The 26,920-nt window shown below is 42.6% G+C and overlaps 1 protein-coding gene across 6 annotated transcripts in view; it reads right to left on the bottom strand.

The window, feature by feature from the left end:
- Positions 1–1,705: 1,705 nt before the first annotated feature.
- The window catches only part of RNFT2 (ring finger protein, transmembrane 2), a 46,971-nt gene continuing 21,756 nt past the window's right edge, over positions 1,706–26,920 (bottom strand). For all 6 annotated transcript variants that reach the window (XM_019539347.1, XM_019539352.1, XM_019539351.1 and 3 more), the window contains 4 exons: positions 12,233–12,382; positions 7,220–7,285; positions 5,997–6,098; positions 1,706–4,688 (listed from right to left, as the gene is read on the bottom strand). In XM_019539347.1, coding sequence (XP_019394892.1) covers positions 4,554–4,688; positions 5,997–6,098; positions 7,220–7,285; positions 12,233–12,382 — 453 coding nt within the window. In that variant the 3' untranslated portion in view covers positions 1,706–4,553. The remainder of the gene's footprint in view (positions 4,689–5,996; positions 6,099–7,219; positions 7,286–12,232; positions 12,383–26,920) is intronic.

Below are 26,920 nucleotides of genomic sequence, written 5' to 3'. Positions count from 1 at the left end.
TACTCTGTCAAAATCTCAGTTTATACTGTATTATTATTTATAGATGCCATCTGATTTTGCAAGGGGGAGGGACAAAGCCACGTGATTTAAATACACATAAATATTCATCAGCATTTATTAGCTGGAGATATTTCCATCATGCCCCAACATAAACATATTTGAGAATTTCCCAGTCTGCACCCAGAGTCCTTATTAATAGAAGAACATGATGAAAGTCATTGAATATATTACTCCTTTGCCCATTATGCATTTAGTTCTGCTGTTTATATGAAAGCTCTTGCAGAGTCACTGTGCAAGTTTCCTCCCTCACCAAACTGAAGGCAAAGCATGTGCTCACTGCATTTGCAATGAGCTAGCTATCTATGACTTGTTTATAGTTGGACATGGCTTCTCTCTTTTGTAAAAGGAATTTCATATGCTGGAGACTCTTTGTACATATTTATAATGACTTTATTAAAAAAAAGTTGTTCACTGGGAAAAAGCGTTATTTTCATTTTCTCCCTAAAATAGCAAGAATATTTACTTCAATCTCTTTTCACAACCCTACTCCTACTGAAATGGATGGAAGCTTTGATTCCCAATTTCACTGAAGCAGGAGCTGGACCTATTCCCCAGAAGACTCTAAATGCCATGTTATAGAAGAATCCTAGCCTCTGCTCCATGGTAGGGACACAGAACTATCATCCCAACTTAAATGACAAAGAATAGCTCAAGGGATTGCTAATGGAATACAAAGCCTATTATCTCCACATTGTCCAGTACAAGTAGATAAGGGCCAAAGCCAAAAGCTGTTTAGTGGATCATAAAATGAGCCGGTATCTGCCCTGTTCCTAGAAGCACGAGTGCCCACAACACAAGACACTCATTACATTTGGTATGAACTAATCTCAAAAGAGGATGGTCCATGCAGACTGAGCAACTATTTTATCCTCTTTTATTCCCCTCTATCTGGCACTGGTGAGGCCACATCTGGAGCACTGTGTCCAGTTTTGGGCCTCTCACTACAGAAAGGATGTGAACAAATTGGAAAGAATCCAGTGGAGGGCAATGAAAGTGGTTACGGGACTGAGGCACATGACTTATGAGGAAAGGCTGAGGGAACTATGCTTATTTAGTCTGGAGATGAGAAGACTGAGAGGGGATTTAATAGCAGCCTTCAAATACCTGAAGGGTGGTTCCAAAGAAGATGGAGCTGAGCTGTTCTCAGTGGTGGCAGATGACAGAAGAAGGAGCAACGGTCTCAAGTTGCAGCAAGAGAAATCTGGATTAGATATCTCTAAAAGTTTAGGTAGGAAAACTCTCTTGTGAGGGTAGTAAAAGTACTGGAATGGGTTATCCAGAAAGGTTGTGGAATCTCCATCCTTTAAGGTTTTTAAGACCCAGCTACACAAAGCCTTGGCTGGGATGATATAGTTGGTGACAGTCTTGCTTTGAGCAGGGGGTTGGGAGTTGATGGCCCTCCTGAGGTCCCTTCTAACCCTAATTTTCTAACATACTCCACTCTACCTGTTCTGTAGCGAGACAGAGGTTTTCAGTCTCCAGCAGCATCAGGCAACCCCTTTATCTGTTTCTGTAATTAAGAGATGGGAAGCTTATAATGGGTGGTGTGCTCAGAGCTGTCTGACCTCCCATGAGAGCCTAGTACAATGTAATTGTGCATAAGAGAACCTCACATGTATCTCCGACTGGAATCTGGTCCTGAAACAGAAGGAGGAAACAGGGAGATCTGAAGTGAAACAAAAGTGCAGATCAGGATGTTTATGATTTCACACCAAATTAGAGTGCTGCGAGAGAAGCATAAATGCACCAAAGGCTCTCACAAGGCTTAGGGGTTTTTTTGTTGAGTGCCAGCATCAAGCCGCACCTCATGTTTTTCCTGAACATTTGAGCAGCAGGAGAGCATTTCAACCTCTAAGAAGATACTTACACTCTCTCCCTCTTGCTTATGTTTCCAGCTGGAAGAAAGCAGTCAATGAAAGTGGGCAAAAGGAACAGGACAAGGAAAGAAAAGGATAATTTTGAACCCAGATCTTCCTTTCTTTTCATGGCAGTGAAGAAAATGCCAAACAAAAAAACCCTCAGATTTAATCTCTCATAACAATTTTTGCACCTAAAGACAAGCAAAGAAATAGGCCCTTATAACTAGACCCTTCAAGGCTGTTTAGAACAGCCTTGAAGCACAGGCACTTGGCATTGACAGAAACATTGAGAAACTGCTGGAGACCAGGGGGAGAAGAGGAAGGGAACAGAAGACTTCTGTGCATGCTGATTGGGGTTGTAACTGCACTATTGATAATATATGAATGTCTATCTTTGTGTATATTTTGTGGGGTTGGATATGTTTTTGAAAGTCAAATATGTTATTTTATTGATTGGATTCATTAATTAGTAAAACTAAAAACTGCTTTGAGATCAAGAATGCAGAAATCCATTCATGTTAAATTCACCTTTGCTTTCTCACAGACTGGTCACCAATTTGCCCTTCTACCCCAAATATAGGTACCAAGCTGATGTATGCACCAAAATTTTACACCAGTTGGCATCTCTACTGCTTTGTTACAAAAATTAAGGATCCTTCCTTTTGGAGATAGCCAGATGTTTGTTTGGCTTAGTCTCTTCCCTTTCTAAAGAAGCATTTGACAAAGGCTATATCACTATATTTTAATAAAGCTGCTTCTCCTTTCCCTTCCTTCATATGTATCTTTTAATTCAGGTTTCAGCTACTTTTCCCTCTATGTCTAACTCAGATTCTGCCTCTATTATTTCTCTTCTGGTTCTGCTTAGCTATTATTTCCAAGGAAATGCAAGACTAAATCCAGTTGCCATTAACTTCTGTTTGCTTTAATTTTTTCCCCAAGGGGTTTTTATAGCAGGAGGGGAGGAAGACAGCCAATACGTATACACAGCTCTGTTTCCCCCAGGTAGAGTTCTTCCTGATTATCCAGTCAAGTGGGATTGTAACCTTACAGCCATTTCCATAGTAATGAGCATGGAAGATGCCATGACTGCTTAATGAGGCAGTTTCTCAGGGCATTCACAAAAAGCAAAGATTGTTTAGTGAAAGAAAATCTCCATCTTAAGATGCAGAAGGAAACACACTCTCAAATTATTTGCATCCAAGTGTCACTGTAGCACTACTGACAGACACCATGACTGTGATAGCAATGGCCCTTGCTACTCCAAAATACAGTAGGACAATGAACTTTAAATAATAAAACCTGTTCTCCCGGAAGAGTCCTTTTATGAAATTGAGGCAGTCTGTTTTGGAAAGAGGGAGGTCGGGAAGAGGGAAGGTCTGCAATATGACTAAAATGGAGATTGGAGCCTGAATGCAGGGATTTCATAAGCAAATCTCAAGTATTATACACCCTGAATTTCACTTTATTTCATAGCAGCTGTCATGAAGGAAGGAGTCACTGATGGTTTCTGCCAGAAGAGCTGTCACTGACTGTCACTAGAGAAATATGAATTGTTTGTATGCAGCCTGGCCAGGCTCAAGTGCATGTCCTAGATGCAACAGAACATTTAAGAGTACCTGACCTGTAAGACCATCTATGGGCATGTTGAATGAAGCACAAAAGAATCCAACTTTGAGTCTGTAACAAGTTGGTAATGTTGATGTGTAACACACCACACTGTGTCAACAGGTACTGATCTTCCTAGGAAAGCACCAGGTGAGTGCTCATTGAGATAGGTGAGAACAGCTCCCTACCGCAATTCTGAAGTGTTGGCTGAACAGCTCTGAGGAAGGAACTCCAAGAACAGATATGCCCTAAGGAGAAAGGCTGGAGCTGAATGACTGGAAAGCCAGTTGCTAATTTCTTTATAATAAAGGTGAACCCCAGGGAAAGCATGGATTTCACTCTCTGAAATGTGGATTTCATTGAAAGAAACCATATCCTCAGTGGTCTTGAATTAGGACTGAACTTTTGATCTAGTAAATTCAGACCCAGCAATGGGGCTAATGGTTATGTCTGTCCCAAAAACAGAACTCTGGACAAGATGCTGAAGCAGGGAGTCTCGAATGTTTTTCCAGATGACATACTACTGGCAACATAGCTTTACAAAGCCAGGTCCTGAGAAATCATGGTTTAATGTCAGAAATCCAGTAGCAGCTCTCTTGAGAGGCAGTTGAGGGCAGGTTCTTCTGACATTGTAGGCTACATACATGCAATGGGAAACTCTCTTCATGCTTTTCCTACAACAGTAATCTATACTAAAAGGATAGAAAATAGGAGCCAGACTCGGGCAATCTGTACTATAGAAGGAAAGGTCATGACACAACCTTAGCTGTAAATTAGGAGTGAAGCATGGCAGAAATGGATTCTGACTACAAAGAGGTAACCCACTTGCTGTCAGTCTCTTTAGAAGATTCTTCATGTTAGTGTTGAATGATGGTCCCTACTTCAGAATTAACAGTATGCTCTCTGGGCTACTGGAGAGGCAGCACCCACTGAAAAAACAAGACAAGTCTACTAAAAATTAAGATTTAGAAAAAATAGCTTCTCAGCCTTTTCTTCTGTTTCTTCATGTGTCACCATGATGAGGTGGAGTTAATATACTTGGAAGTGAGCAGAGGTGGTGCCATCTTTCCAACAGCGCAGGGTTTCTACAGTAACAGAGCGACAGAGGGGACAGGTCTTCTCCCTGTCAAACCATAGACAGAGGCACTCTTCACAAAACACATGCTGTGGAGACAAAGGGACATCATTAAAATGGGCAGAGGTCCAGCCCTGTCATCTAGTACACATATGCAATGGGATAGCCACTGGGGGCACTTTTACACATGCTCCAGGGGTGGGTTCCAAGAGCTGCTCTAATTAAAGTGCCGCAGCATCTTGTTTATCAGTGTCTCTACACTTTAAAATGGTGGCAGGGGCGCTTAAACTAAAGCTCACTCAATAAGCTTTAGTTCAAGCACCTCCACCACCATTTTGAAGCATGGGGATGCTGATACATGAGATGTGGGATGTTTCTAGAGCGCAGTAATAACCATGCTCCAGCAGACTTGATTAATCGTTCATGTACAGGCACCCTGGGATAGAAAGCAACGCAACTTTAATGGCAGACAGTGAAAATCAAAATACCTCTCAGTTTCTTTGAATAATAAACCTAAACAATATCAGTACATTAGCCCTACATAAGCAATAATTGGGAGACAACAGCATAGTATAAGGTCTCTATTAAGCAACAGAAACACACATATACATGCCCCACATATAATTATCATATATAACGGTATCTTTGACCATATCTCAAGGGGGAAGACTGCAGAGTTCAATTCAAGCTGTTCCTCATATTCCTAACATAAAGGTCACCTACCTCCTAAATATGATGTTTGTTTCAAAGCATGGGGATGCTACAGCTTTTCAAATAAAAGGTCTCTAGAATTTTTTAATGATACAAAACAATATAGGGTATTTTTTTGGAAATTAATTCAACTGAAGTTTTCTGGAAAATTTCAGCCAAATTCAGTATGGAGAATTACAATCCACATACTCAATCTGACAAACTGAAATAGAGGAACAGGCTGTCTTCTAAGAAGAGCTGGTCAAACCTAATGACAGATTAACACCAGCTCCTATAAAAATGGATGAAATGCATGCTGGAGTAAGTAATGTCATCAGCATCACAGGGTGCTGTTCTTAACCTCTGTAACTTGTACACACATTCTCAGTGCTTTGAAACAGGAAATAAAATAACTTATTTTCTGTAGCAATGGGATGGCCAAAAATCAGATCATACAAGTTTTTCTACTTCTGCATTTATAATTTTACCCTCCAGTTAATATAAACATGGGGATCACAGAGCTCAACTGTACTCAGCTATCAAGAATTGTTGGGTGTTCAGTTTTGCTGACACATTCACTGGGAAGAAAACAAAGACCCATGAAATCAGTTTAAAAGCGACAAAGTGAAATTTAATTCCAAAACTGCAGAGGTTAATTGGTTATGGACTCATATGGGCATTGAGTTTGGCAAATTTAGTGTTCTTACTTGGCACATAAGGATCAGAGGTTCTCTGAATTCCGCTTGGCAAATGGCACAGATATCTCCAGCCTCACTACACTGCTGGCTGGTAGCACGAACTCCGTAAGTCTGTTAGGGGGAGGGAGAGGAAAGAAAAAAACCCCACATCTGTGGTTTAAATTATCTGGTTTGTGCTTGTATATACCACTGCTTTCAGGCCTAGCTTTTCTGCACTGACTAGAACCTCCAGAAACTAAGTGGCTCTTATATCACTGCAAAGGGAAAGGATGATTCTCTGCTGGAAAGGACATACTTTGGGAAATTTGGGTTCCATGCCTAGTTTTGTCACTGGTCGGCAACATGACCTTGGGCAAGTCATTCTGCCTCAGCACTTTCATTTGTAGAACAGGTATAATGACATTTAACAAGCTCTGTGGCAGAGATGAAAGGACTAATTCAACATCACTTGCAAAGCACTGACAACAGGTACTTAGGGATTTTCAAGAAGTTAGCTATAAAAGCAATAATCATAACAGCAGTTTTCACTCGCATACCTCACTGCTCTTTATGATGAAGGTCTCTATCCCTACTGTACAGATGCAGAAAGGGACCCAATGCAGAGATGAAATGACCTATCTACAGTCCCAGGGTGAGGGAATCAAGTTGTGACAAAGTACAGTCTTGCTCTATGTGACAGAAAAGCCACAGGATCTTAATATTATTATAGAAGATTATTATAATATTCTTCAACTATAGTGTTATGTAACACCACAGAGCTACTGGATATTGCCATGTTTGGGACAATTACTGTACAATACTGCCATACATATTTATATTAATGTGCTGCATATCAAGGAATGAATGTCATTCAAAGTCTTTTCCTTGTTGATGCACATGTACATACAACCTGAGGCTCACAGCTTTATTAGACTCAAGGGTATTGGGCATAGTATGCAAAGCCACCAATAATCACATCACATTCAGATTTGTAAATCTCTTTCAGGTGAGGGATACAATAAATCAGCCATGCAACACTCTGCTAATACTGTTGGGAGAGGGCAGGCATAAAGAACTGCTTCCCCACCTAGAAGGGTAGAAGTAGGGTAGTAACTACTCATTACAGCTAGTAGACAGTGGGTGACTTTTTTTGAAAGCTTCTGTATATCACGCAGACAAACACTGCCTTACAGCACTTTTTCTTCACAATGACACTTCCTGCATGAACTTGGCAACTACATCTGATGACTTACCTGTGGCGTGCAAAGGACTTTCAGTGCCTTGCGGACACCTCCGAGCCGACCACAGATGTCAAAAGACTGCAACAAAGACAAGCAGTTTTAGATGCTGTTTGCAGAGCTGTAGGAGACACAGTTCTCTAACATGGAATGCACCAAGGGAAGGATCATCTGAAAGGGGGAGTAGAGCCCATAGGGAAGTATGAGACTGAGAAACAGTAAAATCAGAAAAAATGTTGTGGTGACTAAGAAAAGAGAAAAAGACGTGAGTTGGAAATGTAGTATGGTAGCATAAAAGAGCCATGTCACTCTGCAAAAAACACGTACTCCTTCCCTCCCCCGTCTCTGATGTAAATATGTCTGGAATATAATGTTCACTTTTGGACCCTGTGGCAAAAAGTAAAAGTAGTGAAGAGATGAATAAGAAAAAAGGTGACAAGGGTACTGATTTCTGAGAAAAGATTACAGAATCTAAATATGTACAGCTTGGCTAAGCTGTGGCAAAGGGGTAGTGTTAGGGAATGGCTAACTCACTACAAATATCTCATGGGAATAAATGCTGAATTTAGCATAACAGAAGTAGAGAGATAAGAGCTATGACAGGGAAAACTCAGATCCAATATCATTAAATTTCTCAGAAGTTCCTCCATCGGTCAGGGAGACAGAGAAAGCCAAACTGAAAACAACACTACAGAAGATCTGAGAAAAGGACTTGCTGGGGACAGTTCTACATCATCAGGGAGAGGGGGCAGATGACACAACATCCAGCTTGTCTGAATATGGAGAGTGGGAGAGCATGGTAAAGACATGACATGTAACATGAAGGGCTGTGATGGGCAGCTTGCTGTGTCTGCTCACTGAAAAAACTGCAGTCAGACTTGGGGATTTTTTCTTTTGGTTAGTGTTATTAAGTGGGCTCACTGCAGAAAATGTCAGTGAGATCATTGTGCACTAGATGTGGAATCAAATGCAGGGATCAGTAATGCTTCCAGTCAGCACATAAAAGGACTCCAAGGATCCTTCCAGTAATGCTTCTAGTTAGCAACTAGACTGGAGGTTGCTGACTGCTAAAGATTTTTTAGTTACTGATGCAAAGGTTGGTAGCAGCAGTCTCCCCCACAACCCATTCTTTACTATTTGCTATCCAACTTCTAACATATTTCTTTCCTTCTGTTACTCCCCTCATCCTTCAGCACACTGTCTGTTTTGCCTTAACCCCTCTCTCATTCTCTCCTGCTCAGTACTTGATTTGGGTCTCAGCTGGAACCTGATTTTTTCCCCAATCATGTGTGTTTTCCTCCCCATCCAGTGAAGTCTATGTTGCAGTTTCCCTGTTTCTGGCACTGGAACTCCTACAGTTTGGTTCGCAAGTAATCAGGGCTGCTCTCTAGTCAGCTGGACGGGCAGCTATAAAAACATCAGATACAGTCTAAGGAGCAGGAGCCTGGGATGGGCCCAAAGGAGGGTCCCTGCTACAGTGGGAAAAATCCCTGTCATTAGACTAATAAACCAACCTCTATCAATTTTCCCAACCCCACTCAGACCCCTCCTGTGCCTACATATATTAATATCCAGGACATCTGCATCAGAATTAAACCCTGTGTTTACACTTAGGTCAGGCATAGGCACCACAGTGGCCACTGCCAGCTGCAATATACACAAAAACCCATCTGCAGGACCTGCCCTTTGTGCCTTAGAGAGGTGATTCACTCCCAACTAAGCCCTGGATTTCTGCCAAGAGCACAGAAGGTCTGAACTCCAAATTGGCTTTTGTGGTTTTTCTAATGTGGTTTGTGGCTTTGCAAATGTGGACTCCTAGGGGTATATTTTCAGTGCGTCAGGCAAGAAATTAGACTTGCAACTCCTGTGACTGTAAATGGGACCTGTGCACCTAATGTTCCATGCTCTGTGCTGGAAAGGTATACCTGCTTCTCCCTCCCCTCATTCACCCCCATCAAGACTTCGAATGCTCATACTGTCTCCAACAAAAGTGGAGCCAAAATCCCTAATCTGATTGACCCAGATCCCCAAATCCTGGATGTGCCAAAAGGCACAGTGATCTACAGCATGTCCTTTCACAACATCTGATGAAGTGAACTTGGGTTCACAAAAGCTTGTGCTCTACGGATATCTTACTTAGTTCATCTATAAAGGTGCATATCTCCCTGCCTTCTGACTGATTTCAAACTAACACAGCTAACTACTTCTCTCTGCTCATGGATGGCAACATGTTCAGGCAAATAGAATGGACCACAATCACTCTGCACAAGAAACCTGCTGTTTTCTGCACAACATCTGATGAAGTAAACTTGGGTTCATGAAAGCTTGTTCTTGGTCTCTTTCACTCACTTTCTCTTGCTTTCTCCTTTTCTCCCATTTAGTAAAAGTGCCCCCGTTTAGTTAATGTATTAGGGTGCATATTTACCCTGCCTTCCGATGTTCCTGAATTTACAGCTTCTGGCTTGAATTATACTCCAGTTTACACTGGATCCTGACCTTGGGAATAAACTTCTAGACACTACTATAAAAGAACTGAATTATAAGCAAAAGCCTTTCTGGACCTGGCAGTGTTAGGTCTTGTCATCAAAGGAAAGCTGTTTTGGCCTAACTAAACACAGTTTCTGTTAAATTCACACAGCCCCTTTATATGGACAAGCTGGTTTTGGTTTAAGATTATCCATGAATGAAATCTGCACTGAATTAATTGAAACTAGTGAGGCTGAAAACAAGGCTTTAGACTGGGAATTCAACTTTTTTGAAAAAACTAATAGAAATGCACCAAAATTAGTCTTCAGTAACACCGATCCACCACTACAGTGCTGGAACTTGGCTGGAAGTGGTCCAACCTGGTACATGAAATGGAAATAGCATTACTTCATTCAATGGATACTTACTTTAAATGTATGAGGAACAAAGGGAAAGGAAATCTATTATTAGTGTCCTCTGGTTTATTTAGTACCATTGGTCACAATATAGCATTAGTGTATCTCAAAAAAAAAGGAAGAAGGATTAATGAGAAAAATACTGGGCTAACTGCAATCTTTACTCCAATGCTGTGCAACTTCTTTCTTGTTATGAAACTATTACAAGTTTCTCAGGACCCTAGGTTGTCCTCCATCCTCTTCTAATGCTGGTTATACAAAGCAACGTCAGGAAAATGGTGATGCATTATTGGCTCAAAAACAATGTGTTGGAAACTTGTGTCTATGCCTCTCATCTCCACTGCCAAGAGTTCTATAACACAGTCTCAGTGTCTGGCCAAGATCAGCTAGTGGATGAATACAATTGACTGGGGCTGAATCCACACAAAGCAAAGATGATAATAAGAGGAAGAAAAGATCTGGTCACTATGACTAAGTCTCTGAACACCAACCGTCTGTCATTCTACAACCATCACATGGGTTCATGACTTAGATGTTCTAGGCCTGGGACTTTTGACCAAACAGCTGGGACTGGCCTATGGAATCCAGGACCATCTCAGCCAAACCAGGACATAGGTAAGCCTGTATATTGTACTCCTTGATTAGGGAAAGCTTATGCTTGTAAATGCAGTCCTGCCAAGAAGAAAGGGAAACCCCAGGAAGCTTCTCATCCGGACTATATCCATTAGGATTAGGTTGGGTGTGCCAGCTTCAGTCTGCAGGGGTGCTAACCTAGCATCTTCATAAAACTGTATGAATAATAGTTTTTGCTCTACCAGCACCAGTACAAACTCCCTGCAAACAAACAACTTGGAATGAGCATAAAGATAAAAAGGAAGAAAGCTGGCAGAGAGATTCAGGCTCTGTCCTGAGACTCAAAAGACCTAGGTTCAGTTCCCTGGTCCATACAGACCTTCTGAGAGATACTGGGCAAGTCATTTAGCTTCAGACTTCCCCACTGATTTCAATGGGAAATCGATGACAATTATGTGCCTAAATACTTTGGAAGATCCATACTTTAACTCTCACAGCTTCTGTATCTGGGAAGTGGGGAACAGCACTTCTGTAGCATGAACTGAACTAATGTAGTTGATGTTAACATAAAATGTAATAGTAGTAAAATGTAACCATGTTAGTTTTGTCCTGTAAGCAACTTAAAAACTCCATTTTGTGTCATTCTGCTTGACATAAGTGAATGAACTCTGCATAGCCTTTATGTATGAGTGTGTGTAAAAGGGTAAATGGTGAGAAAATGGCATAGAGACAGGAAAAAAAGATTTAACTATTTATGTAAGCAACGAGGTGCCAAATGTGTAAGTTACCAGTCAGTAAACTAATTAATGAATGGCTGAAGAATCTCTTTTAGGCATAGGGCTCAAAGAAGATAGATAACAAGGAGAAGGAATGCACCCATCCTGCTGGGTGGGCAGCAAGAACACTGCAAGGCTGAGATAAGCTGAAGACAAAAGAAAAACAACGGCAAAAACAGAAGCTGAGTATGGAAAAACCCCAAAGCACTGAAACAAAAGATGCCAATCCCTATAAAACAACACTTTGAAAATGCCAAGTTGGGTGAGTCTCTTTCTCTACTGCTGATTCATCAGAGCACAGATGCGTCTGTTCACCCCACTTCAGCTGTTATCTTCAAATCTGCTGTCTTCAAATCATCATCATCTACTCGATAAGCCCGGGTTGGCCACCCTGGGCTAATATTGAGCAACTATTGCTGGTAATTATATCTGGTGTATGTGTGGATGGAATGGTTGTTTTGTGTATGTGTATGCCTGTGTGTAATGATGTTTATAATGATTTGTGTGCGTTTGTATGAATGTTGTGTCTGAACCTCTATGTTTAACTCATGTAATCAATAAATGCGGCACCTTGCCTTATCCCCCCCTTTAAAAAGTCTTGCTCGTGATTTCAGCAATTGCCAATTTGTGTAACACTTCTCCATTTCACAGGGATAGTGGGTAGAAATATAATCCATAATCCAAGGGTGGGATTTAAAGGTTTTTTTAATGGGTTTTTTTTTTTACTTTTTGGAACATAGAAACAGATTCAGGAATCAGGATGCCTTGTGTGATTCATTCACCATGCATGGCCTCACCTTGCAGAGACTATACAGTATGATCAGGATGCCCCCTAAGAAGTAACTGCCAGATGGATCATCTCCCATGATGTATTTGTACCACAACTGGATGGGAACAAGGGAGCGGAACAGCTGGCTCACTTCTTCAATAACCAAATAAAACTTCCCCTGTAAAAAATGAAATCACACAGGTTATCATTGTCAGCCAGGACTCAAGGGAAGAGAAAGATGCATACATAAAAGCATCATTCCATTGTTACCTTTTACTCCTTCTATTTATTTTATCCATCTGTTATCTATAGTCTTATATCTTAGTTTATAGGTTTATAAACTTTTCAAGGAAGGAAGTCTTCCTTTTATGTTTGCTGGAGTACCTAGCAAAGACGGCCCCAGTCTATAATGCATTACTGTACTGCAAACAACCACCATGGCTAATACATAAGAAAAGGAGTCCAGAACGTGTCTGTTTCCCCATCCCCTTTGGGCTGAAAATGCAAAAATACAAACATATGAACAGCTATGTACCCCTGGCAATTTACTGGAGAACCATAGTCAATCTAGCTCCAAAGCCTCAATTTTGCTTTCTAGTAGGCCCCTCTTTGTAGGGTGGCACTAGTTCTCAAATATGTACTTTAACACACAAAGGCTGGTTCTGAAAAACAAACTGTGGTTTCAGAGTTTCTAATTCTCCCTTGAGTCTTATGGAAAAGAAAGGGTTAGTCCAATAATTACATCTGCTCTATATATACTCATTTACTTACAGACTTGTATCCCATGCACTTTTAAAACTTTCACTGGTACAATCTTCCTATACTGGTGATTACTGTAGGTTTGAAACCATTTGTTCTTGTGAGGGACACCATCAAGGTTCCACCATTTACCTCTTGGTTTATAGTGATTTTGGGAGGTTACAGTGGAAACATATTTTCTTATACACTGGGTGCATCTACATGGGACGCTTATTGCACATTAACCTAACAACACTGTGCAGCAGCATGCCAGGCAAGAACCCTGCTAGTATGCTTCTGTGAAGTGTTACTAGGTTAATGCACAGTAAGCGCCACAAAATAACCATGCGCCACTTAGTTAGTACTTCATTAGGCAAATACTAAACTAAACATGCAGTAACTAAGGCGCATTAATGAATGAGCAGACATACCCATTGTCTATTACTTCAAAGCAGCCAGAGCCAGTACTGAGAAGCTGGCCTTAGGTACAGGATCTAATTTTCAAATTTGACAGAAATCTCTTTATGGTTTTTTTGCTCGTTGTCTAAAAGAAAAAGCTGATGTCAGGGTAATGGGTTTCAATGGAGGTCAGAAACATAAACAAACAGTACAGTTACAGTTGTGTTACTTGGCATAAAAGATTTATATTTTCAGATGTCAAGATTTTTTAATTGATAAGGGCAGGAAGGGGAGGGAAAAATTCCCCTAGAATTCTGCTGTGTGTTACCACTGAAACTCTGTCACTGATGATGTCATTGCAGGTCATGGTCATTAAATAGCCATCGATGAGGCGTGGAGGAGGAAATGAGTCCTCTGCAGTCCAGGAGGAAAGCAGCAGCCAGCGCACCCTCCCTCTGGGTCTCAGAGATGAGATCACTCAGCAGGCTGTCCTGCTGCACTGAACAAATCGAATCCTTCAGAGAGCTCTGGCATTCTCATGATCTCATACCCCCCTTGAGACAGTGAGTGAGGTCACACCAGCAGTTGCTAAAGGACCTGGGTTTTTTTTCCTCTCCCCCAGCCCCTCCTCCTTTTAATCCCATGAGGCATCACATAGCAAAAATGTAACAGCAACAATCTGGAAGCCTAAATGCAAGCAATTTATTAAATTAGCATGAAGAGTTCTCTAACCAGACTCATGCTTCAATACAATCATCGTTTATTTCATAAGCCCCCGTGACAGAGGGTCGCAGTTTGCTAATGACTACTCTTGTCACTTCCTTCCTTTCACACAGGCAGCTTTCCACCCTCCCTCTTACCAAACCCTGATGAAAGCAAACAGCAAGCCAAATGCACTGCAAACACTTAAAGCAAGCACCTTACTGACTCTCCTCTTTATTTCCTTCTCCCATCAGGCTCTTTCATCCAAACCTGCATCCCTAACAGATTGTGCTGGTACAAGTCTACACTCATTAGCATGAGAAGGGACATCTGAAACCTTTGGATGGTCAAGAGTATGTAATCAGTTCTATAAAGCTGGGAGCTGGCCAGATCTAAAGTTAAGCTCCTTCAGCATTTTTGAGCTTCACAGGAGTGAAGAACAAGACAAGGTGCTGGGAAGGTGGATACAGGGTACAAAAGCAGGCAAGTAAGCTCTAAAAAGGGTATGAAGGCACAGAAAGAGGTAGAGTTGTGCAGAGAGGCACCTGCAGTAAGTGAGAGGATTCTGGCTCTGTAAACCAGAGTGCTTCCATTCCTACAAAGGTTAGAAACACTAATGCAATACCAGAGTCAATACCCCTGGGCTAGTACATGCAATATTTTTTATTGGTAACTATAGGACTTGAAGGCTTCTTGGCAGCTAGAAACACATGAACATCCCCAAAACCACAAAACTGAGAGGCTGAAATCAACACACACCATCCTAACTGAACTGCAGTACTAGTATGACCATTCAAGAGAAGCAGAAAACAGGGTAGATTTGCCCCTTGTAGACTAACTAAATAAGTGGGGCATAGGTTTTCATAGGCAGTGTCTTGCTTCATCAGATGCTATGAAAGGGCTGTAGGAAGTGGAGCTTTTAAACAGAAAACAGTTATTAGAAAAGAAAGGGTCAGGAAGCAGGAGGAAAACAGAGGGGGCCCAGCTGGGAGAAGCAAGGTAGGTAGAAGAGAGAAAAACAAAGCCGTTAATCCACTGAGGGACAGAGAGGTTATAAAAACTAATGCAGGTCAAAATCCGTAGTCTGTGGATGATTTCTTGTTCTGCAATTTCTTGTTCAAGTTCATTTGTAAAGTTTTGTTGTCTAAGAACAGCTACTCTGAGGTCAGTGATGGAATATCCAGGGAGATTAAAGTGCTCTACTGTGTCTTTTTCTGGAATTGATGTTGGATAGGTGTTTATTCATTCTTACTTGTAGCTCTGTCCAGTGTAGATGAGAGACAGGCTCAGGCTGTAAGCAGAGGTGATGGCATAAATGACATTGGTAGAGGAGCAGGTGAATAAACCTGTGATGTTAAAAACCATGCTATTTGGTCCAGTGATGATGTGGTCTGTTGTTGAGGGGGCACAGCTGGCATCTGGGTCTGGAGCCTTGGTAAGAATAAGAGATAAGTAGTCTGTTGCTGAAGAGATCCCACTGGAAGTTGGAGGGCTGTCTGTAAGCCAGGACATGTTTGTTCCCTGAGCTTCCCTTAGATGGTTGTCATTTTCTAAGGGTGCCTGGAGGTGATTAATGATGTCTGAGGTGTTCAAGCTGGGCGCTGTCGGTGACAGCCAAAGGGATTCTCTTTGTCATTGTCTTGGGGTTGGTACTGTAACAGGTCAGAGCACAGTCTGAGTTTGGCTCTGTTGATGTGAATGGCTAGGGTTTTAGAATTCTATTTTAAGTGTAGGAATCCCTGCCCCAGATCTTCAGGGTGTGCATCCTGGTCACTGGGATCAGAGCAGATGTAGTTGTAACATACAGCTTGGCTGTAGACAATGGATGGAACGGGAAATTGTGAACTTGAACAGGAAACTGGGGCACAAGGAATCACCCACAGATGGAATGCATTAAGTATGGTCTAAACCAAGACTAAGGATTCTTATCCCACTGCCTGGATGAGCTTTTATAACCTCTCTATCCTCAGTGAGTTAACTGCTTTGTTTTTTTCTCTCCTACCTACCTTACCCAAAGAAGACCAAAGTGATGTTTCAACCTGCGCATGGCACAACACCCCAGGAACCACACATCTCAGTTGAAGGGCAACAACTGTCGATGGTTGACAAGTTTGTCTATCTAGGCAGCACACTCTTCCGTGCTGTGCACATCAACGACAGACTCTGTAAGTCGGCCGGTGACTGCAGAGGCATTGGCACGTTAATGAAATTGAAGGTATACAAAGCCATAATTCTCCCAACCCTCCTGTATGCCTGCAAAACCTGGACTGTCTACTAGCATCATGTCAAGAAACTAAACCACTTCCACCTGTGCTGCCTGTGAAACATACTGAAGATCAAGTGGCATGAAAAGATCCCGGACACTGAGGTGTTCGGAAGATCAGCTCTCCCCAGCATTCACACTCTACTGAAACTGGTGCAGCTAAGATGGGCCAGCCACCTTTCAAAAATGCCTGACACTCACCTGCCAAAGAAAATCTTCTACGGCAAACTGTCAAACGGAGTATGCTGTCACGGTGCACCAAAGAAGTGGTACAAGGACACCCTGAAAGGTGTCCCTAAAGAGTTTCGGCATCGACTCAGGGTTGTGGGAATAAATTGCTTGTGGCCATCCATCCTGGAGGTCATCAATCCAGAATAGAGCAATGCACAGCAGAAGCAACAAAGAAACACATGGCCAGGAAAACAAAAACCTCTTGTACCCAAGTCCTCATCACTTTCCTGCCCTTGTTGCAGCAGATTGTTCAAGGCTTATAAACCACCTGTGCACCCACGCAACCTAGCCTCTACCCCCTTCCCCACTGCTCTTTTCTTTTTTTTTCTCCTTTTCTCCCTCCCCATTTCTTTCCCATTTCTTCCACCCCCATTGCTGGATTTGGTTGTCTTCGTCCCCAAAGGATAACAACACACCTCCTTTGCCTCTCCCAGCAGTGCCCCTCCTTTTTGCTCCTGCTTCCCTATCCTTTGTATTCTAATCCAATCATGGGTTTCTATTTAAAAGATCTGCTTCCTACAGTTCCTTCATAATATCTGACGAAGTAAGCCATGGCTTACAAAAGCTTATGCATCTATGATTTAGTTAGTCTAAGGTGGAAGCCTACTCTGCCTTCTGCTTGACTTCAGACAAACACCTCTCCATTCAAGAGAAGGCAGCCATCAAATACAATCATGAAGTTGTAGGAATCGATCACAACCATGAAGAATGCAACTACACAGAGAGCTAAATATGAACTAATAAAATAGAAGGAAACAGTCACCATATTTAACATCACCCCAACAAAGCTAAAAGTGTTCTATTGTAAGGCTGGCAATACAGAGCCTGCACCCATTACATATAACAACCCTCAGCCCTCTAGGAGAGCAATCTACAAGGCTGTCCCTTTAAAATTCAGAAGCGTCTCAAAAAGATAAAGCACACTTGCAAAGGAATAAGCCTTAAAGCAGGGAGAATTTTCTCTTTGCAAGCGTATAGTCTCCTATGACCTCACTGGCAAATTTCTATCGTCTGTAACTTATAATCAACACTGTCTATTATTAAAGTTGTTTGATGCTTTCCATCCTACAGCTCTACTTTCAGTTACTTAAAAACCTTGGCCAAATTTTAACTACTCGGGTTGAAAGTTTTCATACCAGGTGTCTCCTATCAGTGGAATTTTTTTTAAGCTTCAGGTAAAATGATTCACCTGCTTCTGATAACAAGATTAAGGGAAACGTATATATTTCTGCTGTACACACATGATCCCTGCACAATAAGCAAGCACGCTTCAGCTCAGCACTGCAGGAGCTAAGGACTTCACCTGATGTTGCAGCTCTCAGCAGTGGGACAAGATGTCTGTCTCTGCCATGCTCTCAAAATCTCTGCTGCTGTTTTCCAGGTGGGTGCAGGCAAATGCCTGTCTAGAGTGTAGGAGCCTGGGTAGAGTGAAGAAAAGCTGGCACTGGGACCTAGAAGACTGGATGAAGATAAGCTATGGAGACTGGGACTGGTAGGACAAGGATCCTCCAACCTCTCTTGGAAAAGGATGACCATCTCAAAGTAGCCATGGGAAACAAACTGGTTCTGGTTTACAGGCAGCCCCTCAACCTCAAGAGGCATCTTCTAGCAACAGGCTACCTAATTTTCAGTCTCAACAAGGCATCAGGCCTTGCAACAGAGCCAAATGCCTTCTGTACCCCAACATCAATACAGAGCACCTCATCACTGGACCAAGTAACATGGATTATAACATCCAAGTTTCACTGTCTTGGAACTCCACCAATGTCACATGCACTATTACCTGCTTACAGTGCCCTGTTGTCTACATTGGACAGCTTGGGCAATCCCTGTGTGACAGAATGAGTGAACACTACTCTAGCATCAGCTGCAGAAAGACACACAAGCCCGTGGCAGAACATTTTAACCTGCCTCTTCATGCCCCACACTCCATTGCTGATCTGAAGGTGGCTGTTTTCAGACAGCAAATTTTTAAAAATAAATTTGAACAGGAAATTACAGAACAAACAATTATCCACAGACTGGATTAGGTGAAGTATGGTTCAAACAGGGACTATGGAATATAAATACTTTTGTTCCCACAAAAAATATATTATTGCTGATAACTATCAGTTAGCTCATAAGTGCAAATGGCAGAGAGCTGCAAATAGGATCAAATCCTACCGAGGAACTCTTTGAATGCTGATCCCTGACAAAGCTTCTGGTATTTCACACTGCTTAAAAAAAATCTGTACAAGTTATTCAGCAAAATCAACATTACAAGACCTTAATGTTAAGTCAGAAGTTACAAGATGCCAGAATTAAGGTGGTCCAAGCAATCTTAATTTGCCCTGCCTTGTGTGTATGCATTCTGGTACAGTCTTTAATGACACGATCACATATTATTTTTTCCACAAAACCACTGGCTTCACACGGTACACAGAATGGAAGGAGTTCATTAAACAAGCAACTATTCAAGTTGTAGATTTATGCTTACTGTTCAATACGTGAATTATATTTACTGCAGACCACTCAAAACCTGGTCTGAATGGAGAATGATTAATTTCTTCATGGATTTTTATACGGCAGTGTCATTACAGTATGAGATCCTCACAAATAATTTATATTCACGTCTCCCTTGTGGAGTGAAGGGCTGCTGTTATCCTATTTTATATATGGGCAACTGAGGCACAGAAAGATCTAGCACAAAAGTGCCCAATGCACATATGTAAGGGGGCCAAACTGGTCCTGGCTTACAGGCAGCCCCTCAACCTCAAGAGGTTAGCAACCAGAATTTAAGTAGGCAACCAGGATTTTGGCATTCCCTAACTTCTGAGTGCTCAGTGTAGCAACCTTATGGTCTTTTTCATGTGCGCAAGGAGCAAAGAGAGCGAGAGAGACAAAGACAGAGTAGGTTTGGCAGAACAGAATTAAATTGGAACGCAAGAAAAGTGATGGAAATAGCAATGAGACAACTGTAAGTTATGATTAGCACCCAAGAGAAGTTCCAAGTCTCACTTTCTCAGTTGCCAGCAGTATTAAGATGTATCATGAAAGATGATGCTGAAGAAACCTGCTAGCATTCAGATCACAAGACAGCAGGGACACAAGCTCTAAGGATAAGATTTCTGGCCACTTTGCCAGAGCAGGGAAAGATGTGGATTGGGCAGACAGAGCAGTAAGTATGGCTAATACGTAAGAGTTGGTGAAAACTTTGTACAGACTAACAATAAATGATTACAAAGAGAGATTGACTTATTAATTGCAGTCGACATGAGCCCCTTGCTGGGCCTCTGCCTAGACAATGGGAGTTAAATGAGCTCAGCACTTTTTAAAGTTAGACCCCAGATATCTCAGGTTGGGGAGCCTAATATATAAGGTATCCAAGATCAATGCCCACATGGCATCTGCGATTCTCCAAAGGTGGCATAGTGAGTTTGACCATGCAAGCAGGAAACAGATTTCCCTGACTCCCATTTCTATTTTGACAACTCTGTCCTCCAAGAAAGAAAAAAAGGTGAGGGAAGAATGGTAGACAAGGTTCTTTGAGTAAATCCAGTATCTTTTATTAGACCAACTCAAATAGTTGGAAAAATTCTTCTTAGCAAGCTTTCCTCACTCTTCATCAGGCAGAGGATCTACAGATGCTTCCACCCTGACTAAGAGTGTTTGTGCCTGAAAGCTTGCTAAGAAGAATTTTTCCAACTGTTTGAGTTGGTCTAATAAACTATATCAGATTTACCCAAAGAACCTTGTCTGCCTATGTCTTTAGACAAATACAGCTACAGCCTACACCCTGAAATAGGGAAGGATGGTGTAACCCCAAACTCTGGTTCAACATTGGTCAGGCCACAGTTGGAGTACTGCGTCCAGTTCTGGGCGCTGCACTTCAGGAGGGATGTGGACAACATTGAGAGGGTTCATAGGAGGGCCACTCGTATGGTCAGGGGACAAGAGAAGGCTGAGAGGGGATCTGGTAGCCATCTAGAAACTTACATGGGGGGGACCAGCAGGGAATGGGAGAGTCCCTGTTCCCCCAAGCACTACCAGGAGTAACTAGGAAGAATGGTCACAAGTTGATTGAGAGTAGGTTCAGACTAGACATCAGAAGGCACTACTTCACAGTCAGGGCGGCTAGGATCTGGAACCCACTTCCAAGGGAAGCGGTGCTCACTCTTACCCTGGGGGTCTTCAAAAGAGGTTAAACAATCACCTAGCCAGGGTCGTTTGACCCCAGCATTCTTTCCTGCCATGGCAGGGGGTTGGACTTGATGATCTGCTTAAGGTCCCTTCCGACCCTAACTATGAAACTGGAGCTGCCAGTCAAATGTGGTGTCTGATCCAGAAGTCACAGCAACTGCATAATGACCTGTGAACATGAAACTAGAGCTCCATGTAGCCAGATTACACTTGTCTGACACATATCTGTTTCACAGAAAAGCTACTGCTGTTACTTGAGCTCTGATGGGGCCTGCTGTAATAGTGGTAGGCAGGCATACTTTTGCTGTCTCATAGCATTTCCTTACATCACCTCGATGGAGGTTGTTTTGCATTTCATTTTCTGTACTATGGCTACAGAAAAGCCTGGGTATAACTTAAAACATTAAGTCCTCTGTGTGTGAAATGTCAGAACATGTCCAAGATGTAGAGAAATAGATGGCTCTATCCCAGATTAAAACAATTCCAGGAATAAGGTGGGAACCTGAATCTGCTTGTTCAGGTGGAACTCTATGACCACCTTCAGTAGGAATTCTTTAAAGGGCACCTTAGTCGAACAGGAAGCCACATATGAAGGATTTATCATTAGAGCCTGGATCATTCCTCACTTCCTCCTCAAGATGATGGCTGTTACCTTCAAGAGTAAATTGGATGCTTATCTTGCTGGGATCCTATGACCCCAACTGACTTCCTGCCCCTTGGGCAGGGGGCTGGACTCGATGATCTCCCGAGGTCCCTTCCAGCCCTGATGTCTATGAAATCTATGAAATCTATCAGAAATGCCATCTTCACTGAGGATTGCACATAAGGAATTGCATTACTCTTAAAATACGAAATCATAAAAGCTAAATGACTACACTGAGGTCCCATGACTGGAGGTGGGAACACTTTAATTAACATTTTTGAAAGGTCAAACATAACAAGGTGAGATGAAATATTCGATCATTCCCCAATGGTGGATGATGTACCAGGATTGTTGCCAGGTCTGCTCTAACCAATCTTGAAGTCAAGCCAATCTTCTTCAGCTCTACTGCACACTCAGTCTCTCAATGGTGGTACCAATGTTGCTAATGGTCTCAGCCTTATAGGGTGGTAAAGCCCCACAGCCAAGGATGTGCTTGGGTGATGGGACCTGTCAGGATGGTTGATCCCACAAAGGTCTCTTCAGCCTGTCCCAACATAGCCATAAATTCAGTGATAAGGTAGGCCAAGTTATAGACAACTACGGTCTGTGATAGGGAACAGGAATTCCTATATCAACCTGGATTTGATCTTTTAGACTCCTTGAGGTAACTTGAGGACAATGGGAGGACACTCTAGGAGAGTAACTGTGTAACTACAATGAAACCTGGCTATTGTTAATTGAAAAAGTAAAAAAGCGACTATTGAAAAAGTGGACAAGAAGGAGCATACAATGTCCAAAAGTGGTGTAAACTTCTTCTAGTGTTAAGAGAAGGATAATTAACAAATGTGGTGCTGTGGAAACCAGGACCTCCAGCACTACCTCTGATTCTGATAGTAGAGAATGAACAGGTGCCCTGGTAGTGTGGGGTGGTATGCAGTGGTTGAGTAAGGCACAATGGTTACCTTCTCTTGGGTCCACGCTAATTTGAAGGCTGCTGCCTTAGATAGTGCTGAGAGAACTTTCACAGAGACTGGTGTCATAGGAGGCGGCAAAAGAGCCAAGCTCTTAGATGATAAAGTGGCTTTCAACAGTGCCATACATGCCAGATCTTAAATATGATGCTTTTGTACTGGGTCTTTGATTGCAGAGAACATGAGTTTGATCAGAAACGGCTTAGAGCTACATAGGATTGGGATCTCCTAGTGCAGGGGTGTTCAACTTCCAGCTCACAGGCCAGTTTCGGCCCCTGATGTCCCATCATCCAAGCTGTGGGGCCAGCATGCAGGACTGGCAGAAGAAGTGCAGGGGCCTGATCTGACCCACAGACCAGACCCACACCCCTCATCAGCCCCACAGGGCATAAAGGTTAAGCACCACTGTCTTAAAGGATGTGTTCCTAGAACTCCCACCATCCTTCCTCTTAACTGATGGCGATTTCTAGTCAATTTTGGCTTGTGCAGATGCAAGTGGCATGGGGAATTCACTCATACACTGACTCCTGTCTATAATGTTATGGGACAAATGCTGGGCCCAGTGATTTTCTCAGGAGAGAAATCTGTGGCTTCATCTCCTTAGCACTGAGAATATAAGAGGTGAAGGACTTATCATAGAATCACAGAAAATTAGGGTTGGAAGGGACCTCAGAAGGTCATCTAGTCCAATCCCCTGCTCAAAGCAGGACCATCCTCAACTAGATCATCCCAGCCAAAGCTTTGTCAAACCAGGACTTATAAACTTCCAAGGATGGAGATTCTACAACCTCTATAAGTAACCTGTTCCAGTGCTTCACCACCCCCCTGGTGAAAGAGTTTTTCCTAATATATCCAACCTGATCCTCCCTTGCTGTAACTTGAGACCATTGCTCCTTGTTCTGTCATCTGCCACCACTGAGACCAGTCCAGCTCCATCTTCTTTGGAACCACCTTTCAGACAGTTAAAGTTTGCTATCAAATTTCCCCTCCTCAGCCTTCTCTTCTGAATGAGCCCAGTTCCCTCAGCCTCTCTTCGTAAGTCTTGTGCTCCCGCCCCCTCACCATTTTTGTTGCCCTCCACTAGACTCTCTCCAACTTATCCATATCCTTTCTATAGTGGGAGGCCCAACACTGGACACAGTACTCCAGTTGTGGCCTTTCCTGTGCAGAATAAGAGGAAACAATTACTTCCCTTGATCTGCTGGCAGTGTTCCTACTTCTTGGCAACATGGGCACACTGCTGACTCATATCCTCATTGTCCACTGTAACCCCCAGGTCCTATTCTGCAGAACTGCTGCTTAGCTAGTCAGTCTCCAGGCTGTAGCAGTACATAGGGTTCTTCCATCCTAAGTGCAGGACTCTGCACTTGTCCTTGTTGAACCTCATGAGATTTCTTGCGGCCCAATCCTCCAATTTGTCTAGGTCACTATGAATTCTAACCCTACCCTCCAGTGCATCTACTACACCTCCCAGCTCGGTGTAATCTGTGAACTCATTGAAGGTGCAATCCATTCCAGATCATTAATGAATCTAGGAACTGAGGTGAGGCTGACTGGTCTGTAGTTCTCTGGATCTTCCTTCTTTCTGGATCTTCCTTCTTCCCTTTCTTAAAGATGGGAACTATTTTGCCCTTTTCCAATCATCTGGAACCCCCCCTGATCACCACACATTTTCAAAGATAATGCACAGCGGCTTTGCAATCACATCAGTCAACTGGCCCCAAGGACTTGTGTGCATCCAGCTATTCTGGACAGGCCCAAACCTGTTCTTTCACCACTGAGGGCTGCTCACCTCCTCCTCAAACTGAGCTGCCAGATGCAGTAGTCTGGCATCTGACTTTGCCTGTGAAGACCAAGGTAAAAAAAAAAGGCATTGAATACTTCAACCTTTTCCTCATCATCTGTCACTAGGTTGCCTCTCCCATTTGGTAAGGGATCCACATTTTCCCTGACCTTCCTCTTGTTGCTAACATACTTGTAGAAACCCTTCTTGTTATCTTACATGTCCCTTGCTAGCTGCAACTTCCAACTGCATTTTGGCCTTCCTGACTTCATCCCTGCATGCCTGCACAATATTCTTCTATTCCTCCCAAGTTGTTTGTCCAAACTTCTATTTCTTGTAAGCTTCCTTTTTGTGTTTAAGCTCATTGAAGACTTCTTTGCTAAACCAAGCTGGACTTGCAGATGGAGCATTTCCTAGGATTTGGGATTCTCTGAAACAGCAGAGACATTTTGAGTAATCATTATTATCCAGTGTAGCCCCTTGAAAAGAGAGGCAATATTTGAATCTAGTAGACATGAAGGAGGCTATGCTGGACCAGAGGATTTTATAAGAAAATGTAAGAGGTTGTCAATGGGCAACCAAGCTGAGGCTTACTAAAAAGGAGACTAACACTGCTTTACTAAGGAAAAACAAACACCTCTAACAGACAGGACAAGGGGTTTTCTGGTAATCCAGACACCTATAGCAAGTGGTTCCATCTCGAGTCAGGCAGTGATTGAGAGGAACTGAGGTGTCATTGGTGCACTCGGTCCTCACTGTAATGTGTGAGGACTCTCAAGGCACATGGTCACCAGACAAACTGCTAGCCAAAAGTCTCCAAGACCAAGTGCCTTGGACTCTTGGGCCATCAAATGGCGACCAAATGGTGTTTTCGCCAGTTCTAAAGTCTTAGAGAGATCATGAAACAAAGCTATGGATATTCTAAGAGGAAAAGGAGAAATAAGTAAGTGAAGAAGAGGGAGACTGAACAAACCAGGGAAAGGATGGCAGCTCCAGGCATGTGCCTTCAAAGTCAATGGTCAGGGTCAGACCTTTTATAAACTAGTGCTAGAAACATATTTTTTGACCTAGAAAGAGCCCAGAATGAGCATCAGAGTCCCAGTAGGGAACAGGACAAGTTTAAATAGCAGCTGGGCTCCTAATTTCCTTGTGAGGGGGGAACTTGGCTCCCACCCCACATTCTGAATGCTCGCCATTAAAAAAAAAATCAGTAAATAATACCATTTGGTTCAATATAAAACAAATTAGAGTAAATTAAACTGCAGGAGCCATGTGGCCTGCGAAAGCCTCCATTGTTGTACACATATAAATGGCAGCTTTTCATTTTCTCTGCTAAGGAATGACAGCTTGGGGGGTGTGGAATTAAAAGTAGGCAGATAAATAAAAAAGATACACTTGCTGAAGAGATTGCAGTTTAGGAAATCCCAGGTGTCTTTGCGCTTCCTCCCCTCTGCCCCCCCTCTTCATGTGGCTGTCAGCAATCTCTGCTGACATCCCTGGGGAATGGAATTCGGGGGAACAAAGAAATGAAAGATATGAGAACCCATGGGGTAATGAATAGGGCACCAGGCTGCTACCAGAGAAAACTTCCATCCCTGGGTCCTGAGCACTCGTGTTTTAAAGAATTGAGGGAGAGATTGTCCTTCTTGCTTTCTTGCTACAGCAGTGACACAAAAGGGTTTCAACAGTCCTGCATCATGCTGCCCATCTTCTCCAGAAGAACTGGGGAAACCGGAAGCTCCATTTCAACAGTTGGAAAAACAAACAAACACATGCACTTACTGGGTCAATACTTGAGTAAAAATGTGCCTACGTTTATGATTTCTGTTTGAGAACTTCATCCAAATCCCACAACATTGTATGTTACTTAGTGTGGACTGTTGCAATTTTAGCTCCAATTCTTTGAAGAGTTATGAATGTGCTTAACTTTATGCCTTGCAAATAGTCCCTGCGGTAGATGCTTAGCATCTCTGAAAGCCAAAGACAAGATGCCTCAAATCAGGCACTAAACTCAGCACCCACTTTGAAAAATTTAAAACTAAGTGACTTATCAAAATACCAGCATGTCCTAACCAGGGAGGTCCTGAGCATGCCCCTCCTACCCACAGGCTCCAAACTTAGAAATACACCACCAAGACTGCTCTGGAGAAATGCTCAGCAACCAGCTGGGCACATGAGAAATTGAGGTCTCAACTGCAGCTACAGAGGGACTCCCCCGAGCTGCTCACCCATGAAATTCTAGGTTTGGATCACATATGCAAGGTCAGGTGAGTGAGCGCACTCAGGGCCATAGCTGTAGCTTGGTGCACGTAGCGCAGACATGCCAAGTGTCAGAGATGCTATTAGAATTCAGTTTCCAGGCCTCTCAAAAGTGTATTTCTCAGTTTCCTTCCTTTTCCTCAGCCAAGGATTTTTTTGGTGCCTGAAAAGAAGAGGGCATTGGAGGCATTAGAGAATGCCAGCTAATATTCAGAACAGTTTGGAAAAGGTTGAGGAGTACCAGAAAGGGTCAGAGTAGCTTTGGAAAAGCCTCTGAGCTCAATGAGAATAATTATAATGGTGACTGATCCAAAGTCAAACTCAAAAAGATACAAGCTGTGTATTATTCCCAAATTAGGAAACCTCACTACAGGCAGCAGTGGATGAATATAAGGAAGGCAGACCAGACAACTCAGGAAGAATATGTACATATTCCCCCTGCCCTGCTTCACAGTGGTTGTTGAACTATATGACCTTTTTCTTTTTTTTTTTGTTATGCCTTTCATTAACATTTGAAACACAAAGTATACGGTGATATTAGGCAGAGA

This window comes from Crocodylus porosus, unplaced genomic scaffold (genome assembly GCF_001723895.1).
Source record: "Crocodylus porosus isolate Cpor-Errol unplaced genomic scaffold, CroPor_comp1, whole genome shotgun sequence".
Lineage (NCBI taxonomy): Eukaryota > Metazoa > Chordata > Crocodylia > Crocodylidae > Crocodylus > Crocodylus porosus.
Note: the sequence above shows the minus strand (reverse complement) of the source record. Positions and strands in the feature narration are given on the sequence as shown.